The 22,224-nt window shown below is 46.2% G+C and overlaps 4 protein-coding genes across 5 annotated transcripts in view; all 4 read left to right on the forward strand.

Annotated features, from left to right (window-relative positions):
- The window catches only part of DHX29 (DExH-box helicase 29), a 28,961-nt gene extending 18,230 nt beyond the window's left edge, over window positions 1-10,731 (forward strand). For both annotated transcript variants that reach the window (XM_032096451.1, XM_032096452.1), the window contains 7 exons: window positions 53-277; window positions 2,937-3,073; window positions 3,704-3,797; window positions 4,539-4,841; window positions 6,163-6,294; window positions 7,829-7,925; window positions 8,673-10,731. In XM_032096451.1, coding sequence (XP_031952342.1) covers window positions 53-277; window positions 2,937-3,073; window positions 3,704-3,797; window positions 4,539-4,841; window positions 6,163-6,294; window positions 7,829-7,925; window positions 8,673-8,728 — 1,044 coding nt within the window. In that variant the 3' untranslated portion in view covers window positions 8,729-10,731. The remainder of the gene's footprint in view (window positions 1-52; window positions 278-2,936; window positions 3,074-3,703; window positions 3,798-4,538; window positions 4,842-6,162; window positions 6,295-7,828; window positions 7,926-8,672) is intronic.
- A 254-nt stretch (window positions 10,732-10,985) lies between these two features.
- Window positions 10,986-13,284, forward strand: CCNO (cyclin O). Its single transcript, XM_032096456.1, has 3 exons — window positions 10,986-12,079; window positions 12,163-12,348; window positions 12,502-13,284. Exons 1-3 carry the CDS (start codon window positions 11,708-11,710, stop codon window positions 12,985-12,987), a joined length of 1,044 nt encoding a protein of 347 aa, XP_031952347.1. The 5' UTR covers window positions 10,986-11,707; the 3' UTR covers window positions 12,988-13,284.
- A 1,269-nt stretch (window positions 13,285-14,553) lies between these two features.
- Window positions 14,554-15,559, forward strand: MCIDAS (multiciliate differentiation and DNA synthesis associated cell cycle protein). Its single transcript, XM_032095768.1, has 3 exons — window positions 14,554-14,762; window positions 15,085-15,170; window positions 15,479-15,559. The coding sequence occupies exons 1-3, from the start codon at window positions 14,561-14,563 to the stop codon at window positions 15,557-15,559; spliced, it is 369 nt and encodes a 122-aa protein (XP_031951659.1). The 5' UTR covers window positions 14,554-14,560.
- Window positions 15,560-15,894: 335 nt separating this feature from the next.
- On the forward strand, window positions 15,895-17,997 carry LOC116438306 (multicilin-like). Its single transcript, XM_032097145.1, has 3 exons — window positions 15,895-16,148; window positions 16,298-16,408; window positions 16,837-17,997. Exons 1-3 carry the CDS (start codon window positions 15,948-15,950, stop codon window positions 17,317-17,319), a joined length of 795 nt encoding a protein of 264 aa, XP_031953036.1. The 5' UTR covers window positions 15,895-15,947; the 3' UTR covers window positions 17,320-17,997.
- Window positions 17,998-22,224: the final 4,227 nt, after the last annotated feature.

The following is a 22,224-nucleotide window of genomic DNA, read 5'->3' on the forward strand; positions in this document are numbered from 1 at the left end:
ACTTTTTAATAATAAATTTTTATATTGAAATATATGCCCCTTTACTTCACAGAAATGTAGTCTTGGCTCTCCTGAAGATTTTCTTTCCAGAGCGTTAGATCCGCCACAGCAGCAAGTAATTGGTAATGCAATGAACCTGTTGAGGAAGATTGGGGCTTGTCAGTTACATGTGCCCAAGCTGACTCCATTGGGCCAGCACCTTGCAGCCCTTCCTGTTAATGTAAAGATTGGCAAAATGCTTATATTTGGTGCTATATTTGGCTGCTTGGATCCTGTGGTGAGTAAGAAATTATATTTTAAAAAGTATAAAAATGGTTAACTCTTTGCAATTAATCTGATTTCTTATAATGTGATATTTTGAAAAGATGATGCAAGAAGTTAAAATGTTTAGGGTGAGGGCACCCAGGCATCATGGAGGGGAATAACGTAAGTGTTCTTTGGTTGGACTCAATGATCTTAAAGGTCTTTTTTGACCTAAAATGATTCTATGATTCTGAACTCCTAGGAACTCTCCACAGTGGATAATCAGGCTTGCTCTCCAGTTCTATCCATGGTGCTCCCAGGGAATCTGACATTTAAAGAAAACATCCTCTTACATGTGGGTTTGGCAGTCTGGGCTACCCCACAGTTTGTGGCCAAGAACATTATCAGAGTTACTGCAAATTAATTGATTGCAAATAATTAATTTATTTATAAAGGCTGTGGCATGGTTTTTATTTTCACCTAATCCATTTAATTCACTGCAAATTAGGAGAAAACATGAGTATGTTAGTTCCTGGAATGTGAAAGTTAAAATTCTTGATGTCTCCTTTTAATGTGTTATAACCTAAAGCAGTTGATTAATCTGACCTTCATTGCCCTGTAACTTGGTAAAATATTTCATGTGAGTTTTGAGATTTAATGGTTTTTATCCTTGCATGTAAAACACTATATAAATGGTGGCTTTAATATAAGCAAGTGCTGAATTCTATATAAGAAATTCTTATGGTGCTGAGTTTTCCTTGAGACTTAGTAGAAGATAAGCTATAATTAAATATTATATACTCTTCTTAGAGTACAAGAGCTACTATTTCTCAGGTGCAAGAAGTCAGGCAGGGAATACAGTCGATGGGCCTGAGGGGAGACCTGCTGGCCCAGCTCAAGGGCAACAAGTAAATGCACAAGCAGTGCAGAAGCAAGGACAGGTGTCCTGGAAAGAGTATAGGGATGCTGTCTAGTTGTGTAAGGGATGGGGTGAGGAAGACCGTGGCAAAGATGGAGCTGAACGTGGCAAGGGACACAAAGAAGAGTAAGAAGAGGTTGTACAGCTGTGTCAGCCAGAAAAGGAAGGTCAAAGAAAATGTGCCGCAGCTGATGAAATGGTAACAACAGATGAGGAGAGGGTTGAGGTACTCAGCAATGTTTTTGCCTCAGTCTTCAATGGCAACCTCTTTTACGGCAGTCAGGTGAAGTCCCAGGTGACTAGAGAAGGGGAAACATTGTACCCATCTTTTTTTTAATAAGTAGATAAGAGGGAACTACTTGGGAACTACTAAGCTGTCAGCTTCAATTCTGTACCTGGGAAGATCATGGAACAGATCCTCCTAGAAATACACTGTGGCACTTGGAGGACAGGGAGGTGATTCAAGACAGCAGCATGGCTTAACCAAGGGCAAGTCCTGTCTGCCCAACCCAGTGGCTTTCTGTCGTGGAGTGACCACATCAGTGGGTAAGGGAAAGGCTACATATTTGTTTATCTGGACTTTCTGTAAAGCCTTTAACATGGTCCCCCACAACATGCTTCTCTCTAAATTGGAGAGAGATGGATTCAGTGGATAAACTATTAGATGGATAAGAAAGTGGTTGTACAGTCCCACCCAGAAGGTGATGGTTAATGGCTCAGAGTCTTGATGGACATCAGTGACAAGTGGTTCCCTCAGGGGTCTGTATTGGGACCAATGTTATTTAGTGTCTTCATCAGTGGCATAGATGAAGACGTTGAGTGCACCCTCAGCAAATCTGAAGATGACCCCGAGCTGAGTGGTGCTTTTGACGCACCTGAAGGATGGGATGTCATCCAGAGGGACCTGGAGAAGTGGGCAGATGCGAAGCTCACAAGGCCAAGTGCTGGTGCTGCGCCAGGGTCAGGACAAACCCTGGTATAAACTCAGGCTGGGCATGAAGAGACTGAGAGCAGCCTGGAGAGAAGGACTTGGGAGTGCTGGTGGATGAGGGGCTGGACATGACCCAGCCATGGGCACTCACAGCCCAGAGAGCCAAACGTGTCCTAGGCTGCATCCAGAGCAGTGTGGGCAGCAAGGGAGGGAGGGGATTCTGCCCTTCTGCTCTGCTCTGCTGAGATCCATCTGGACCACTGTATGTGACTCCAGGTCTCCAACACAAGAAGGACGTGGACCTGTTGGAGTGAGTCCAGAGGTTATCACAAAGATGACTGGAGAGGATTGGAGTACCTCTCCTTTGAGGAGACTGAGAGAATTGGGCTTGTTCAGCCTGTAGAAGAGAAGGCTTCAGGATGACCTAATTGCAGCTTTTCAGTATCTGAAGGGCATTGGAGAGGAACCTCTTACAAGGGCATATGGTTATAGGACAAGAGGGAATGGTTTAAACTGAAAGAGGATTGGTTTTGTTTTGATATTAGGAAGAAATTCTTTACTGTGAGGGTGGTGAGGCACTGGAACAAGTTGACCAGAGAAGTTGTGGATGTCCCATCCCTGGAAGTGTTCAAGGCCAGGTTGGGGGGGGGCTTTGAGCAACATGGTTTAGTAGAAGGTGTCTCTGCCTATAGCAGGGGCTTGAAACTAGTTTATCTTTAAGGTCCCTTGCAACCCAAGCCTGTAATTCTGATATTGGCAAAACAAAATTTAAGACTATTTGTATTACAAACCTGTAAGCTTATAATAAAATATTTTTAAGTGATGTGTACTTTATAATTGCAGGCAACTCTGGCTGCTGTTATGACAGAAAAATCCCCATTTACTACACCTATTGGTCAAAAAGATGAAGCAGATCTTGCAAAATCATCTCTAGCTATGGCAGTTTCAGACCATATAACAATCTACAATGCTTATCTGGGGTAAGTGATGGTTCTCCTATGCTCGTAACTAGTAGCAGATAACACTTAAGTAATGCAGTTATGGGAAGAATCCTTAATATCTCTGGAACTGCTTTCACTTCAAGTTTTTTCTCTTCGGAGTAGCAATAGATTGCCAATACTGTAACACAAATGGATAGCTTGCTTAGTATGTTGTTCTTCAACTTCTTTTAACTATGCTTACACACCTATAGAGGTTTACTGTGTGGGTTTATCCTAGTGTTTAAAGTATTTTGTTTGCTGTTTGTGGTATTTTGACCAGAATATTTTGTATTTGATAAAGCACAAATGTATAAAATGACATACAGGTTTTTTCCTTTTTAGGGTATTACCACTAAATCTGAATTTTGTTTTGACTGTCAAGACAGGCAGAAACGTGGGTTTTGAGAGTAAATCACCTTGTATTTTTGTTAGTATCTGTCAAATCTATGTTACAGGCATGTTCTCTGGAGTGCCCTTAGACCAACAGTATTCATCTTCATTAATACAACTTACGTTAGAGTGGAGAATGCTTACCAAAATACATTATTCTTTTTTAACTTAGTGCCACATCTGTTGTTATAGTCTTGATGGGTTTCTTCCTGCTCTAATAAGACACAGTTTTTCCCTTAGGTGGAAAAGGGCTCGACAGGAAGGGGGATATCGTGCTGAAATGACTTATTGCAGAAGAAATTTTCTTAATAGGACGTCGCTGTTAACTCTGGAGGTAAAGCATTCTATGTTCTGCTCTGCACTCATAAGTTATTTGTTAAAATTTTCCTCTGAAAATGTCATTCCCTTTTAAAGAGGTGATACATCACAGTTACTATTTAGACAAGATAAAAGCAAGTGGAATTCTAGGGACTGATGAAATGTGCACTCTCAGTCAAAGCAGCTGTGTTTGTATTTGAGTTTTGATATGCACGCTTTGGTAAACAGTTTTGTAGTCACTGCCATTGGAGAAGCTAGGCCTTACTTCCATCAGATGATCAAAACTTCATGAATTAAAATATTTATATTATTCTTGATATCAATAACATATCTATTAACAGTTAATTTAAAAGATGAGCCACAAACTTATGTGAATAACCTCTTAGTTTTGGTAAGAAAATGTTTTAATTGATCTTTTTCTTTTAAGTTTGGGTGACTGAGTACTTCTAAGCAGAACTGGATCTTTGATGTAGCTATATCTTTTTCATTTTAACTACAAGTAGAGATTTAGTATTTGCAGCATATGTATTTCCATATGTCTAATCCTATATTCCAGATATCAGATTGTTTTATAGATGATGTTTTTCTCATAGAAATAGCTAGGATTCCAGTGTGGCTGCAGAAAACACAAGTGGTTTTTCTAGTAAGGGACTTTCCCTTGGAGATCATGAATAATTCAGATGAAATGTCATTTCCTGTTGCTGAAGTGAAGTATGTAATTTTTGAATTAAAAACTTAACTAATATCCTAATTTCAGGATGTGAAGCAAGAACTCATAAGGCTGGTCAGAGCAGCAGGGTTCACAGCACCTTCAATGCAATGTGGATGGGATGGAAATGGAGCCACACAATCCCCGTCTCCCAGTGAAATAGCTCTTCTTAAAGCTGTGTTGACTGCAGGGCTCTATGACAATGTAGGAAAAATACTGTATGCAAAGTCTGTGGATATTACAGAGAAGCTGGCTTGCATGGTAGAAACTGCTCAGGGTAAAGCGCAAGTTCATCCCTCCTCTGTAAATCGAGACTTGCAGACATATGGATGGCTGCTTTACCAGGAGAAGGTAAGTTGAAGATAGTGAATGCAGCTAATAGTTTGTGTAAAGGTGGAGTTACACCTCTAGTATACTTTAAACTAGTGTATGTTATTTAATATCTAAATGTTTTATCTTAAAGAGTCTTTTATTATCTAATGATCCTAAAAACCATAAAAATGAGTCATCTGAGTGCTGAAGAACAAGAAGGTAAAGCTGAAGATCATGAACAAATATGTTCATGGTGAAACTGATAGCTATAAATGAAAGGCATTTTCTTTGTATCATTTAACTTAATAATATAATTGACTTTTTAAGTACAGTCTTGTTGATTTTAGTATTACTTTACACAGTAAAATGTAGTAGTAACTTTTCAAAGTCTACTTTTTCACTGTTCTAAGGTTTTGAAATTTGGTACTGACTTAACCCAGTAATAAAATAACCAATTCTGTAATGGACTGCTGAACTCCCTAAGTGAATTGCATTATTTTCCCTGTCACTTTCTTTCCCTTTCAACAGAAAACCTTGTCAGGTATTTGCTGAATTCAAGTGTTTGTATTTAGTTACATTTCTGGTGTAACAGATGTTTGACAGCAGTTGCTTATTGGCCAAATTTACTGTAGAGAAGCAGAAAGCATTAGACTTTTTAATGCGTATAAAGTGATAGTATTTTTTGAGACCTGAAAGTACTTCTTGCCCCCAAGAACATCATAGTCTGATGACAAGACAGCAGCTAAGGTAGGTAAGTTATTCCATGAACAGTAGGGCAGACAAAGCCTGCAATTTTGTGTGGGGGTGCACTCTTTTTATGTCCATTCTTCCCACTACAACTCATTTCACCTCATTCTGTCTTTGAGATGCTCCAAAGCCAGAAGCAGCACATGCTGAGCCCCGTACTTCATGCAGTGTATGTCTGGGTGTACCACATTTATGCATGTGCGTATGTGGATGCAGATAAATTGAAAAAATAGCTGCTCCCAAGAAGAATGTATAATGAAAGAGCTTTTCCTCCCTTTTACCTCAGTAGTTTTATTACTTTTAATGTAGCTTCTGTGAACACCACTAGGCTAACATTACCTTTCCATTTGAGCTTTAAGAAGGTAACTGTGACTTTAGCTAACTTCCAGCATATAAGCCTGCCACTTACTTAGAGGTGAATTATTTTAAGTGGTGTAAGGCAGACAAATAGCTATTGATCGTGTCCAATAACTTTTGTTGGTTGCATCATAAAAAAGAAAAAAAAAAGTATTTTTTGCGGGTAGAAGTAGCAATCAGATTTATTGTTATAGATGTTACATGGTTTAGGATTTTTTGTTTTTGCTTTTATTTGTTTATGTTTGTTTATATGTAGGTGAGGTACACCAGGGTGTATCTGAGAGAGACTACTTTAGTATCCCCCTTTCCCATTTTGCTTTTTGGTGGGGATATAGAAGTGCAGCATCGCGAGCGTCTCCTGACAGTTGATGGTTGGATCCATTTTCAGGTGCGTTGGAGTTACAACTAAACTACCTTTTATGGTTCCGTGGGCTTTTGTATTACTCAGTTGATGTATCAGCTTGATTCAGACCACTGTATATGGAAGATGGAGAAAAGAAGGAAGAAAGGGGGAGAAAGTTAAAAAGAATGATGGGAAATTTTATATACATGTGATGAAATCTTAATAAATCACACTCAAAAGAATAGACGTGTCATATGTGGTTTGCAACAAATCAGTTCCCTCTCTCTTCAAGAAGAAAGTGTTCTTTCAGAAAAGTATTGAAAGTGGATGCAGACTAAGCCTTTTTTTTATAGAGCTTGCACTGAAAGCAGAGGAGTGTACTGTTTTTATATTACCCTTTCCTACAATCTTATAATCTTGTAACTACATATTCGTCTTTAGCACACTACTGTATACTGTATACTACTTTATAGTGCAGATGGAGTTATTTGAAAAAGAAAAAAATCCGTATTGTAAAATTGCTGCTTACTTGGGTTTGGGGTGTTTGGTTTCCTTGATTAGGTTTTTTCCTTTCCATACGTGAAAGCTTTATTTGGAAATGGAAAGGCTGAGAGCGTTTTCCTAGCATATTTTTGCAGACAAAACAGTTGTCATGAAAAGATCCTCTGTGAATTCTGGTAAATGGCAAGTAGTGGGTTTTGCTATCCTGACAGCTACTTGGTTACAATTTTCTGTGCTCCTGTGGGCTATGTGCTACTCTCAAAGACAACTATAAGCAACAAAACCGTCTTTTGCAGTCTGCTGATCCAAGTAAGCAACCATCTAATTGAATTCACTGCTTATCATGAATAGGGAATTTTAGAAAGCAGGTCCCTTGTGGGTTTGTTGGAGCTTTTTTTCCTGGTCCCTGGATTGCTACAGTGGCGCAGTTGCTGGGTTAGTCACATCTTACAGAGTGTTTCAGAATTTCTACTTTTCTACTGAGATGCTAAGCAGAATACATTGCATTTTGTGCTTCTGCCATAGCAGCTACTTGTTGGACTAAAGGCAGCATATAAATGAAATAAAGACTGAAATAGGGAGGGAAGGATAAAATTAAATATTTCTAGGAGAGGGTTCAGCTTTAGGTATCCAAATTCCTAGTGAGATTTGGGAAGGGCTCATGATTGCTTTCTCAGAAGGCCTGGTAGACCTCCCAAGAGGGAAATGTGTAGCTATTTTATTTCAGGTATAAATGTAATATGAGCTTTGTTACCTTGGGGCAGAAAAGGCGATTAATTGGGTGGCTTTTTGGTAAAGTAATAATTTCCTCTTACACTGGTTGTGTGGGAACCCTTCTGAGCTGCTGTTCTTCAGGCTTTGATACTATGAACAATTGGTGCTTAAAGCTAAGGCATAATGTAAGCCCAGTCATTTCATGAGTATACTATCCATCATGGTTGTCATTACCATTAAGAGTCATGTATGTGCATCATGTTTGCAGGAATCTTACTACAAACTTCTGTTTATATGTAGAGTAATATTATGAGCTATATTTTGGTATGAAATGTCTGATAATGCAAATGTTTTTTCTTTATAGGCTCCTGTTAAGATAGCAGTAATTTTCAAACAGCTGAGAGTTCTCATTGAGTCCGTTTTAAAGAAGAAGCTTGAAAATCCCAAAATGTCACTTGAAGGTAACTTTATTGCTGCATTGCTGGCACTACTGTTTAAGTGGACCTTGTGGCAAATCTGAGGAATTGTTAGTACACTGCATCCTCACATAGTAGCATGTGTGACATGAATGTTCCATTAAGAGGCGTCCAAAAAGTGATTACTAACTACATATATTATGTGGCTCACCCCAGATGTATGAAGATCTGCACAACTGTTGTTTTAAAGGTATCCCTGACAGTAACATGCAAGGTAGTGGTAGTAATGGTGAGGCGTGCATCTCAAAACAGCATTGAGATTGTGTGTGGAGAATCCTAGGTGTGGATGACTTGTAAATGTTGTGCAAGTTGTCTCAAAATCTAGGTTAACCAACTGCATGTTGGTTCCCAAAAGTAAGAGATAGTGGAGCACAATTTAAACTTTGGACACTGGATGTTCAGGAGCATATTGTAGGTGGGGAAGAAAGGGAGTTCCTGTATGCTGATGTATCTGTAGTTAACCCACCACTTTCCCAATCTTTTTTGTGAAATACTGAAATGGTCATTGGCCGTTCATTGGATAATTTTATAATGATGTACTGTGTAGATACTGTTGGTCCTTTTGCTTGCCAAATGGTAATCGCTTGTCTTGCTTTAGATTCTGGAGTAGCCTAAAACATTAGAAATTTAAGTTGGTGAGAGCTAGACTTCTCTTACGATTTTTTTGGGGTTTTGGGGATCAATTTTTAAACTCACTGTTTTTTCACCCATTTTGTTTGTTTTCTTTTCTAGATGACAAAGTCTTATACATCATCAAAGAGCTGATAAAAACAGAAAATGGTAACTGAAACCAGAAATCACTAACAAATCAGAGCTTCAGTAATTGCAGGGGAAATATGCACTCCAACATTAATTGAAAGTTTTTAAATTCTTCGTGTGGTTGATACCAGCCATGATGGGGATAGACTGCATGTTTTTACATAGGATCAGTCTTTCTCTTTATCAGTTTAAAGATGAACATTGAATATGTTTAGCCTTTACAATATATTTGGTGCCATTTGTCTGTTTGAACGATAACTGCAAGCAGTTTATTTTCAAAAGAGACATGGCCGTGAACAAGTCCTCTTTTTTTAGCTTAATGTGCTAATCATGCCATCAGTGCAGTATGTACTGATGATTAAAGATTCAGTCCAGAATCTTAGCTGAGTAGAATTCCATGTGTGCAAACAGAAGACAAATGTTTCTCATATGGGTTTCATAAGGGATGATTTTTTTTTTGGAACTATGAATTTACAGTATTAAACCAATACATGTTAGGGAAGTCTTATTTTTTCTGTATGACTTACATTAAGAAGATGCTCTATAAGGTGATAGTATGGACTGCTGTGAACAAGTGCTCGGTGAGGCGTGTACTGACCAGCAGATCCTCCCAAACAGAGGATGTGCCTCTTTTCACAGTTGCTACTCCCTATTTACCCTGATCCTTGCAACTCCTGCAACTGTACTATATTTTGCTGTCCCTTTTTTGTATGTTAAGTTTTGCATAGTTCTGCAAGCCCCCCTTCAAGTGATGATCATGGGATTTTTTTCCCTTTGTTGGTCAAAGTTCATGTTGACCCTCTTCAAGGAAATACCAGAGAAGCTCGTAGTGGAAACTTCCAGTGGCAGTTCTCTCCTACCGTACTTCCTCACAATGACTGTATATTTGTGTGATCCTTTGTTTCTTGTTTCTTTAATACTGAATAATCCTTAACTGAGTAGCTTAATTAATCAGATGATCTTATATTCCACCTATCCACACTATTTCCAGTTATGAAGTGCAATTTTAGATTGCCAACTCAGCTTTCAAAAATAAGGAATATATTGGTGGGGAGGGTTTGCCATTAAACAGTTGCTGTCAAGTAGGAACTGTCTTTACAGACAGAGGCACAGTGTAGATGACAACTTCGGTTTAATCTGAAAAATAAAAGATTTTATACAGCTGAGGTTAATTGTGTACAGAAAGGGCCCTGAGGAAAATGAATGCATAAAAATGCAAGATCTATGGACCCTGTCCATTTAGATTATCATAGCAGAACTGGTATTGCTGTCCAGCTTGTGTACATTAGCTTACACTTAGTTCTGGAAGAGGAAAGTTTGCTAACAGTTCTGAGGGAACAGGGATCACATCCGTTACTCTTTTGTACGTTATGATAATCCAGTGATAGTCCTGATTTCATAGGAGACAGGAAATGAGTTTTGGGGGTTTTTCACGCCACCATTTAGGCAAGGAAGCATTTGAATAGGAAGTTTTGATCTTAGACCATAAGACCTCAACTTTGCCTTCAGTATTCCCACACTGAAGTCAAAACCACACTGAAGTGTAAATTATATTCATTGAAGATACAAGCTAAATCTGTACCCTAAACAAATTTCCTAAGTTTTGTTTTGGTTGAGATATTTTACTTGTATCCTTTGGAAAAATGAGTTAGAAAAACATTTCAGTAATTCAGTAACTAGCAAGCTCCTCTTTCTTTTGGGTTTGAATTTTGGAAAGGGGTTATTGGTCTCAAATGGTTAGATCCTAGGGAATGTGTGAATCGAGTTTGAATTCTTCTCCCTCATTCAACTGTGATGAATAGGAGGTTTTTTTCCATTTATGGGTGGTAATGTTGAAATTCAGAGTTATTCTTCGTTTTTCTAGCATGCTCTGCTTTGTAATCTTTTAAATAAATAACTGAAATAAATTAAGGGGATATATTGTAATAACTGGGGCATTGCACGATATGCGTGAGCAACAGTTTTCTGCAAAACAGATTAAGGAGGTTACACTGTGGTGTACAGATAAGCACAGTTATCTTAAAAAAAAAAACAACAAGAAAAAAAACCAAAACAAAAAAACAAATACTATGCTGGCTTTCTGCTTCTGCAGTATACATGAGCAACTTTTGTGCCTGTACTCTTTTGGGTGAATGATCTTTCTCTTTTGCTCTATTTATTTAATAAAGACTTCTCTTAACACCTTTGTGTTACTTTTCTCAAGGCGTTTGTTGGACACAAGACCACTCACTATCTCTTCTGGGTCTTGGTCACTGTAGTCTCAGCTGTGGTCTGCAATGTGTGTTTTGGTTTTTTTTGAAGGCAGCTTGTTCTCCTGGTCTCTGTCCTCACCTCGGAGAGGAGTTTCTGCTCCTGCCATTCACGTTGTAGAATTCCCACCTCCTCCCCTCCTTTGCTTCTGAATCATGGGCTGCTTGAAGCTCTTGTTTCCCGCTGGTATCTTTCCCAGCGCTTAACCCAGAAGAGGTTTGCTTTTTCTTTCTCCAGGTCTTTCCACGGCTATAGCGCATTATAAATTGGTGGATGGAGTGCAGGACTATTTTGATTTCCCTGCATTCGGCTGTTTAAAATAGTTCTCTATTCATGGATGGAAGTGTAACTGAGCCCCAGATTGCCCGGGGAGCTCCAGCATTCCCAGGTATCTCTCCTGGTGTATTTGTGCTGTTTCTGGTGACCTGCAGTGAAAAGTGTTAGTTATGGGGAGTGATCAGTAGCTGTTAAAGCTTGTGGGGTTCCGAGTTGAACTGCTAGGAGCTGGAGAGACGCCTGCTTTTGTAATGGCAAAACAGATGCAGCAGCTTCAGCTGGCTGGCTCCATGCTCTGCCCTGGGTTTACGGCACTGCTGCCCGCTTTGCTCTCTGTGCCCTGCCAGAGCGAGGGGCCCGTCTTCGGGAGGTCACAGTCACACGGCGACTCCACCACAGCCTTCTAGCCTGAGGGTAAGCGGTAGATAAGAGACAGACATTTCGGTGGCTCGGATTTTGTTTTGGAGACGGTGGTCCCCTAAATGCCCAGACGACCTCCCCGGGACGGGCGGGGAGGCGTGCCCGGGAGGCGGGCAGTGACAGCTCGGCGGCGACCACGCCGCTCAAATAGCCGCCGCCGCAACCGGAGCGGAGCAGGCGCGGCCGCCCACTCCATGGTGACGGCGGCGACCGGGCGGCGCGGCGGCACCCCGGAACGTCAGGGGCCCGGCGGCTCCCCCGGGAGCTGCCCGCGGCGCCCGGCACGGCGGCGGCGCCTGGGGACGGCGGCGGCGGCGGGGGAGAGCGCTCAGGAGCTGCAGGCTTTCCGCGACTACGGGGAGAGCTGGTACCGGTCCCGTAAGGGGCTGGAGAGCCGCTTCCAGCCGCGGGAGCCGCTCGCCCGGCAGCCGCAGGTGGGGACAGCGAGGCCGGCGGCGGGGAGCGGGCGGGGTAGCCCGGGATCGGCCCCGCCTGACCCCCGCTGCCGGTGCCGTAGGTGACGGCGGAGGCGCGCTGCAAGCTGGTCAGCTGGCTCATCCCTGTTCACCGGCACTTCGGGCTCTCCTTCGAGTCACTCTGCCTGGCCGTCAACATCCTCGACCGCTTTCTCGCCACCACTCCTGTGGCAGCCGACTGCTTCCAGCTCCTGGGGGTGACGGCGCTGCTCATCGCCTCCAAGCAGGTAGGGCGGCCGCGGTGCCCGGCTGCCCCGCCGCCAGGGTCTCTGCAGCCCGCCGAGGCCAGCCCGAGGGGGCCCCAGACAGGCCGGCCTCCGCGCCAGCTCCCCTGCGCTGCTTCCCAGCGGCAGCGTCCTCAGTCCTGTCCCCCCTCGCAGGTGGAGGTGCACCCCCCTAGCGTGAAGGAGCTTCTCGCCCTCTGCTGCGACGCCTTCACCCGCCAGCAGCTCCGTAACCTGGAGTGCATCGTCCTGCATCGCCTTCACTTCGACCTTGCGGCGCCCACCGTCAGCTTCTTCCTGGAACACTTCAGCCAGGTGCGGCTGGAAGCTCGGGGGACCGACGCGGGGGAGGCGGCGGCCGCCCGGAGCCTGGCGGCGGGCGTCGCAGAGCTCAGCCTAGCTGACTATGCCTTCATCAAATACGCGCCCTCCCTGCTGGCAGCCAGCAGCCTGGGGCTGGCGGACCGCCTCCTGCGCCACCTCAGCCCCCTGGACCTCCGAGTCAGCGGCTATCCGGAGGAGCTCCTGCGGGACTGCATGGACCAGCTGCAGCTCCTGGTGTCTCTGAACGGGCGGTCCCTGTCTCTCCTCCTGCCCCCGGAGGTGGCCCAGAAGTGCCCCTGGCTTGGGGATGACGGCTGACAGCGGGTGGTGGTGGCGGCGGCTCTGTCTCGGCGTCTGTGCTCCACAGAGTCGGTGTAGTGTGATCCACTAAGCCTTAGTGTCATTGGAGCTTAAAAATTTGATGGCGTTTTGCAAAAGATTTTATGTGACATGTCATCTGCACTGTCCCTTTGCTATTTTTTTAAAAAAATCCAGCATGTAAATAATACACTGAATCTCACGTACTGTGTTATTTATTTGGAGGGTGGTCCATAAAGATAACGGTGTAAGGACCAACTGAATGTTGAATAAACGCTTTTCTGCTTGTTACCTCTATTCGTTTATTTGCTGGCGGTATGTGTACACAGGTGGGAGAGGAAACACATTGGCACATAACGAATTCACCTCGTCAGTTAACTCAATTCCCCCCTCCCCCCGCCCAAAAAAAAAAGATGCCCAATAGTGTCATTCCCTGGTTCAAACTGGCACCCGCTGGCTTGGTCATGGCTCGGGGAAAAAACAATTTAGATGCACTGACATAAGTGTAGGAAAACAAAGTGTGGAATAATAATAACATCTAGGTTGGTTGGTTTGTTTAGTTTTCTAGCAGGTCTATAATCCAGATGCACTCTCCTAAGCTGGTTGGCACTGTAGCACGGGAAACATTCAAGGGCAGAAAACAGTCATAGTGTTGTAAAATATTTAAATTTCTTCGTTTGTATCTGTGCACAAAAGTGGTGTTAAAAGACCTCACGGACGCCTAGAGCTGCCCTCGGGAGTGCTCGCCTTTCAGGGCAGGGGGGCCCGGGCACCGGGCGGCGCTCCAAGTGGCCTGCCGTCAGGTGGTGAGGCAGAGCGAAGAAACCTTTGTCGACGCTGCTGTTACAGAAAATGCCTACAAGACCACCACAAGGGAATAAGGGGCAGCTCATCCTCCGCCAGTCCCGCCGGTGATTTCAGCTGGACTTTTCCTAGCAGCGGGTGGGACTCTCTGCCGGTGTGAGTGTACCCTGTGCCGGTGGACGGATCGGTACAGTCAAGATTCCATGGGCGGGTTTTTTCATACACACTCCCCTGTGCCCCTTGGCTTTCAACGCAGACGGCCCCTACCTCTGTAAAGACATTTAAAAACCATCGTTATAAAAACCAGCCCGGCCCCTACCCCTGTAACGACATTTAACAAACATCATTATAAAAACCAGCCCAGCCCCCAGGCTGATGCTCGCGCTGCCCGGCAGAGACCCGCGGGGCTGGGAGCGGCAATGAGGTGCTGGGGGGACGGGCGGCAGTGGTGGCGGGGCCGGCAGCGCCTCTCCTCAAGTTTCCCTCCGGGGCAGCCCCCTCGACCCGCCCAGGCTCCGCGGGCGCGGGGAAGGGTTCCGCGGGCGCGGGAGCCGCCGGCGCAGCCCGGGGCGGCGGCGGGAGGATTCGGCGCCCCGGGAGAGTGAAGGCGGGCGGGCAGTCCCCGGCATGGCCGCGGCCCCCCGCGCCCCTGCCCGCGGGGCGGCGCCGAGCGGGGCGCGGGGCGGAGGGCTCCCGCCGGCACCGGAGCTGGAGCCGAGGCTGGGGCCGGGGCCAGGGTCGGGGCCGGGGCCGGGGCCGCGGCTCCAGCATGGAGCAGGGCGGCCGCCGCCGAGCCTTCGGCACCATCTGCCCCAACACGGTCCAGGGCCCGCCCGTCCGCCTAGCCAAGAAGACGGCCCGGCCCGGCGGGGACACGGCGTGGACGCCCCCCGCCGCCCAAAGTCCCCGAGCTCTCCTGCCCCGACCTCGCCGCAGCGGCGCCTCGCCGGCTCCCGCCGCGCCCGCCCTCGGTGAGTCAGTCTGTGGCGGACAGCCTTGACCCCCAGGCGTGTACCCTTCCCCGTTTCTCCTTCTGCGCCCCTCTGGTGTCCCCCACCGTGCTCCCCAGCCCAGCATCCCCCGGCTGTAACACTCCCACCTTGCCCTCCGCCGCGTTCCCCCGGCCATGACCCTTCTCCATGACGTCCACTGTATCCTCCCTGGTGCCTTCTCACCATGTTTCCCAGCCCTGCACCAAGGATGCCCCCCAGCCATGCTGCTCATTTTGCCATGCCCCCCCGGCTATGCCCTTCCCTGCCTGCGCTACTCACCTCTGTCTCTGACTGTCCCCAGTGCTCAGCACCATCAACTGGCAGGATTTGACAGCCTCTGCCCCCATCCTTCCCACCACCCCAGCTGGCCCCGTGACCCTGCAGCAGGTAAACCTACTGTTCGGAACAGCCTAGGCTGCACTTGACACCTGGAGGGGTAGCTCTCTCAAGCAGATGGGGGCTGGCAACTCCCCTAGCCTCGGGTTTCCAACCTGCGAAATGGACACAGCAGAGGACAGCATCTTGTCCCATGTGTCAGATGGGTTAGTGGCAAGGGGATGGTGCCTGGGGGTGCTGGAACTGTGATAAGCTGGTGAGCACAGGCAGCAGACACTGTTGGAACGGTATGAACAGTGGTGTGGGCAGGTCTGAGCACTGGGCCCTGCTCACTGGATCATTTCCTTCACCCCTGCCAGGGTCCCTGCTTCCAGGATGGGCCAGAGTTTGATTTCCAGGAGTTCAGAGATACTGTCGGTGATTTTATACCTGGCAAGTAGATACTTCTCCTTACTTGAGCCAAACGTACCTGCATGTGCACATCTGCAGTCATGCTGCATTTGGTCTCCTCTTTTTTGCTTTGCTTTCGGAATTTTGGATGCCCACTCACTGCATGCTTGTCCCACCATGGGACAGTCTGTAAGGTAGTGCATTCCTGCTCACTCCCTTAGAGACCTGAGTTGTCACTGAGCTTTCTCCCACAGGAGACAAATTAAATCCAAACAGATTTGGGGTGCACAGCTGTCACAGTAAAGTAAAAGCATCTCAGGACATACCAGAGGGATGTTTAGAACCAGAATGGTGGGTTGGGGCTGGGGAGAACAGAGCACATGCATACCTCCACAGTCTTAACACTCGTGGCTATTCCTTCCAGATGTATCCACCTTAATGCCACCATCGCTGGACTGTACTGATTTTGATTTCTCACTTGGTGAGGAGGTGGCTTTTGGCCCCTGCACCCCACAGCTGCAGAGTAGCATGCTGGTGCAGGTGCTCCCACAGCCCCTGTCTTCCCCCGAGCCGTGCTGGAGGGACCTGGCAGACCAGCACCAGCAAGCATTGGGAGATGCCCTGGAGGCAAACAGCCAGGTAGGAAACCCAAAGACCTCCCCAGCCTGCGTCGTGTTTGTTCTGCTGCATCTTGCTGAGGCGACTCCAGGGCCCTGGTGTGCAGCATCCCCCAGCCCCTGGATGGTGGGGCTGTCTCAACCACTCCTTTCCCCATTTGTCCTTCACAGCTGCAGGAGACCCTCACACAGAGGCAGGAAGAGCTGGTGACGCTGCGGGAGAGCAACGTGCAGCTGAAGGAGCTGGCAAGTCAGGCCAGGCAGCTGGCCGCTGTTCTTGACGTGAGTGCCGCTCACCATTTGGCCTGGCTGCCACGGCCCAGCTGGTCCCTGGGTGACAGTGTGATGTCGGCTGCAGAGGGGAACAGGGTGCAGGGTGAGGTAGCACTGGGTGGGACAGGGCCGGGGTGGTGGGAGATGTGGAATGGGATTGTGCAGTGTAGGGTTATGGGAGTTGTGTGGTGCAGGTCAGGGTGGTGTGGGATGGGACGGGGTGGGGCAGGGCAATGTGGATTGGTGCGTTTTGGGGTGAAGCAGTCCGGGGTGGAGCCGGGCAGTGGGGGATCAGGGTGGTACAGTTCGGGGCAGAGCAGTGAGATGTGGGATGGGGCCGTGCGATGTGGGATGGAGCAGTGGGGCGCAGTGTGGTGCGGAATAGGACGGGGCGGTGCAGCGCAGATCGCGAAACTCGCGCTCCCTCTCTCCGGCAGACGCTGATGCTCCCGCAAAGCGCCGACGGGACAGCCCTCCCTCCTCCTCCTCTTCTTCATCCTTTGCCTCCTCCTCCCGCCGCCGCCGCCACCGCCGCCGCTGCCCCGGCAGGGAGCGGCCGGGAAGACGCGGAGGGCGTGGATGCCATGCTGCGGGTCGTGTCGGAGAAGTGCCGCGCCGCCCTGCGAAGCCTGGGGGGCAAGGCGGGGGACAGGTCGGGGGGCAGCCCCGGGGGCAGCCCGGGAGGCAGCCCCACGGCCAAGCGCCCGCGGCCGGGCCCGCGTCTGCACGGCGCCTTCCGCGGGCTGCGCGCCGGTCGCGCCGCCCCGCGCCCGGTCGGCGGGGAGCTGGAGGGGGGTGGCAGCCTCCGGGCGGCGCTGGGGGAGGCGGGCGCCATCCGCACCCTGGCCTTCCCGCAGGGAAACGCCTTCACTCTCCGCACCGCCGCCGGCGGGCACCGCTTCCGATGGGTGCCGCGCTGAGACCCCCGCGGCCCCGGGCTCCCGTGTCCCGGGCGGGGCGGAGCGGGGCCTCTGCAGCGTGAGTATGGCAGCGCACCCCACCCGACGGCACGCTCCCATTTTCTCTTGGAAAAGGGGCATTCGCCCTTCCCCCCCTCCCCGCCCCCCGCTGCAGGAGCGACGGGACGAGCGGGCCAGAAGCAAGCCACCGTGCCTCAGCGAGGGTCCTGCGCCGCGGGCACGGCGCCGCAGGCTTTGTAAGCGGAGTCGCCATAGCTCCTGGGTCGGCAGCTTGCCCTCAGTAGCTTGTTAATGAATGTAACAAAAGTAGAAATTAAACGAAGATCTGCCCGGTTTTATCCGGAAGTTTTAGTTAGCTGAGCTGACGACCGTAGCTGACGGGACAGTGGCTGGAGCTGGCCAGTACGAAAGCAGACTGACAGTGGTTAAACACGATGCACCTGCCCCATCGTGGAATTTTACACCCACAGTGTTTACAAAGTGCATTTGTATCGTTCATATGTGCAAGTGTATGTGTATATTTGTACTCGTTGTGATTATTAAATAGTGCTTAAATTGCCATTTTATTTGTACAGATTTAATGCAGACTTCATTTTGCATCAGGTATGCATATTTGCTTTCATTAGAGCAGAGACAGCAGAAAGCAGAAAGTTTTAGAATAAAATATGCTGCTTTTAACATTCAGTGATACTAACTTACATAAAGAGAAATGTAAAGAGTGATGTTAAACTGTTCTGAATGGATACATTTAATTTCACCCACTAGTTTGAAAGCTGAACCACTAATAACACTCATGAAATGGTACCTGATTTTTTTATACTTCTGTGACACACGAGTGACACACTGTGCTCCATCCAGGGCAGGGATTTTCTCTCTGTGAAGTTATAATTTTTTCAGCCCTCAAATTTTCCAGTGTTCTTGCATGGGTCCATGCACATTAACAGCAGTCCAGTGGTTACAGACTTTTGTGATGGTTAAACTGACAGTACATCATCACTTCGGTGGATTTCCTAGAGGAGTTGAAACACTGCACATACTGTTGCGCTTTTGGCAAGCAGAGATGTATTCAGAAGGAGAATGGTTGTTGTCAGCACAACGTGTAGTTGTATGGCTGCTCGGAGACTGCAAAAGTGGTCATGGAGTATCTGAGGTCCTCATGTCTGCAGCACTGACGTTTTTCTAGCAGGAATGGCACTGAAGCCCTTTCTGGGATGCTATGGGCTCAACCCTGGGATGACTTCAAAGACATTTATATTACTGCAGGAGACCATTGCCACTTAGGCCAAAATCCTGTACAAAAGCTCTGGTTTGACAGCAGACAGAAGAGACAAAAGCTTCCTGTCTGCACTGAATTCAGCAGGGAATAAATTGATAGCAAAAGGTAGATTCTGAATATATATAAACAGTTCCTCTCTGTGTGTTTTATGAAATCAAGCACAAAATGTACGTTGTGTACAATTACGTAATTGCTCATAAGAATATTAATTCCTCAGAAATTAAGTGACACACTAGAAGTGTACACTTCTTGTAGGATGCAACAATGAAATAACCACCCTGTTGGATTGCAACTACTGTTGATCTTGCTGCTACTTCAAGTGTTTTCAGAATTACAAATATGTTTTTACCCACTTTTAGAGTGGACCTGCTATGGCATTTCCACTGATTACTTTCACTCATAGTTTTCTATGGTAAAAGGGTCCATGATTAATTTTGAGATATGATCTAAAAATAATAGAAAATGATCATAGATGTATTTTTAAAATCTATTTAAGCCCTATTAATTGGAAAGGCTGAAAATTGATTAATGAGAACAGGATGTTTCTCAGTGAGGCTCATTGGAGCATCATCAGACACACAGATAACACACTCATAAAAGGTGTTTGGTATGCAACATGGTATGGTCATGGTGTTAGGCTGTAAATGTATTTCTAGTGGTACACTGTAAACATCTCCTTTAATCTATAAAGGTGTATTTTGAATTGATACTTATGCATCCACTTCCATACAGGAGCTGTATAAAAACTAGGCAAAGCTCTTGCACAGATTAAAACAGCCCACTTACTGTTTTTGACAACAATAAATTAGAAGGGCTCCTGGTGTCTTTCTCTCAGGCAGGAGTGCTTGGGATCACAGGAAACAAAGCCTGGTCTTCTGATGCCCATGTTTCATGGTTGTTTCATCAGAAGCTGACCCTGGAGAAGCTGGAAGTCTACCTCTAGGAAGCCTCACATCCAATTTTTGCTCTATTTTATGCTTTTATATTTTATGCTTTATGTTTATTGTCTGCACAGAATCTGTGCAGAGCCCCTGGACATGCAGGTGTGATGAACTGAAGAACATGCTGGTTTGTGGTTTATGCTCATTGTAATTTTCTCTCTCTGGTGGTGCACAGTCCATCACGCAATGGGTGAAGGGAGGTGGGCAAGACCCCAGCAGAAATAAAGCAAAGTAGATGCAATAACATTTCATGAGCTATTTACCTGCCCATGCTAAGTAAGCTATCTCCACCTTTCCCTTCCCTGCTAGTGCTAGGCCATGGGATGTGTGGCTGTGGAAGTGTGGTGTGGAAGTCTGCAGAACTGCAGACAACTGGAACGTTTTGAGGTGAAAGAGAAAAATATCTTTTAATTTGTGGGTGCCAAGGTAAGGGTTTACTGACCATGTGCTGAAGATAAGCACACCAGTTCCGTATATACTTTGTCTGGGAAGATGGGTTTTCCCTTGGGTAAAATCCTTAGGTGTTCATTAAAAGAATACACCAGACCTCAAGTTTGATTAAATCTTGATTAAAACTACATACTAGAAAGACAACTAATTTCTAGTAAATAGGTGCGTATTAAGTCAGTAATGTTAAGGATGGAAAAGGCAGAATGGACCTGGGTGGAGTTGTTTAGAAATGGCGGAGGGCTTTTGTTAGAGCTATCATTTGTGAAAGCCTTTTTTATCAGCAGTTTTACTCATCCCTTGTCTAAAGGCAGTATCCAAGACTGAATGTCAGCATGGCATTTTTATGCAGGGCTTGCCAGGGTTGTTCAATGTTTCTCCTAAAGCAAAAATATTGCCCATTCACAGTCTGAGCTACTCTCCACACATCAGTAATAGAAATGGTCTTGATTTGATGTTCATTATCAAGTTGTATGTAAATGCAGGCAAACGTTTGGTGTCAGTTAATTGCTCTGATCACTGTTTTTGAAGCACACGGATTCATACAACTCCCATTCATATTCCATCACAAAGATGCAACTGATGCTCCTGTTGGTTTGCCGCAGACCCTGTGTGGTGGCAGGCAGGCACTGAGGTGACTTGGGTGCCTGTGATCATGTAGAGACCAGACTCTAACACGGCCATCATGTGATAGCAGCAGTACTAATCTACTTCTGTTTGGTTTGGCTCATTTCTCTTTTCTTTGGTGGAAAACGGAATTTCACTGACATTTAGTCCCTTGTTTTCCTGAATATTTTTCTAAAGTAACATATAAATATCCCTATGTCTAAATTCAAGAGAAAGGCAAGCATTTGCAGTCCTTTTTATATGACAGCAGCAGCACTCTTCATCTTTTCTAAACATTGACTTACTTCTGGGCAGCAGCCATTATTTGCATTTTGCATTGTACAGCCTTAACAAATAACTAAAGCTAAAGAGGTCAAAAGAGGTTGTAGTTTGCTTTGGCACAACAATTTCATAGCTGTAGCAGAAACAGTCTTAAAGTCTGACTTGCATCTAGCACCTGTTCAAACTCTGATAGCAAGTGACTATTTATGTTCAATATTTACTTTATACTCTTAAATAAAATACTACAAAAAATAAATCAGTAAGCATCTTCAAGGTTTTTCATGTATTGGTAAAACACACGAAAACATTAATTTTTGGTAAAATCTCCAGATTTCTTGTGTGGATAATGCAGTTACAATTAGAACACACTTGTTAAAATAGGTCAGCTTGGATTTTGAGTCTGTTCTCTTTTTCACCCAGTAAATTGTTGCTGCAATTGCCTGTGAGGGTGTCATGATTTAAATTCAGCTGGAAGTTAAACTCCACACTGCCACTCCCTGCCCTCTAGTCCTTCATCCACACACTAGTGAGAGAGAAAAAAGGCAGAATCATAGTTTGAGATAACAATTTACTGGAAACAGCAATGAGATAAGAAAACAAAAAGTAACAGCGGCAATACTACAAACAACAATGTATAAAAGAGGGCGATTGCACACAAAATGTTCACAGAGTCTAACGGAGCAGAACCAGTGTCATGCCGCTTTCTGAGACAGAGAACAATACGGCACGCATGGCCCTTTCCTTCTTGGAAATGAGAATCCCTTACTTGCTACCACCCAGCAGATAATAACCTAGGCATACCCACATGGCTCTGACAGAGAGCCATATACATATACAAACATACATACATACATATATATATGTAGATATAGATAGATACATAAAAATACACATACACAGGTATTATTTCTGTAGTCAACATCTGTCCCTCCAAGGTGTCTGTTGAGTTCATGTAGTCCATGGCTATGGGTTCTATCCTCCCTGGACATCTTCCAGGGCAGGAGGGCTCATGTGCTATTGGCTGTTTGTGAGCTGCACCAGGAGCTCACAACTGGTGTATCTGGAGCAGTTCATCCTTGTTGCCCATAGTAGTTATGGCATACAATGGCAGTGTCATTCAGCAACCAATATTATACAGTTCAATATTACAGACTCCTCTCACCCAAAAATCAAACCTCCTTGAGGTACACATCATGTGTTGGGGCCGTCCCCCTGCCATATAGTCCTGGGAGAGGGGCCCGGGGGGAGGCACAAGATTTCCCGAGCCCCTGGTCAACCTCATTCCCCATTGGTTGTTTTGTGTTCTCCTGTGCGGGCAAGGACTCTCCAGTCCCATGATTGCCACAGTTCCTT

Source organism: Corvus moneduloides, chromosome Z (genome assembly GCF_009650955.1).
Source record: "Corvus moneduloides isolate bCorMon1 chromosome Z, bCorMon1.pri, whole genome shotgun sequence".
Lineage (NCBI taxonomy): Eukaryota > Metazoa > Chordata > Aves > Passeriformes > Corvidae > Corvus > Corvus moneduloides.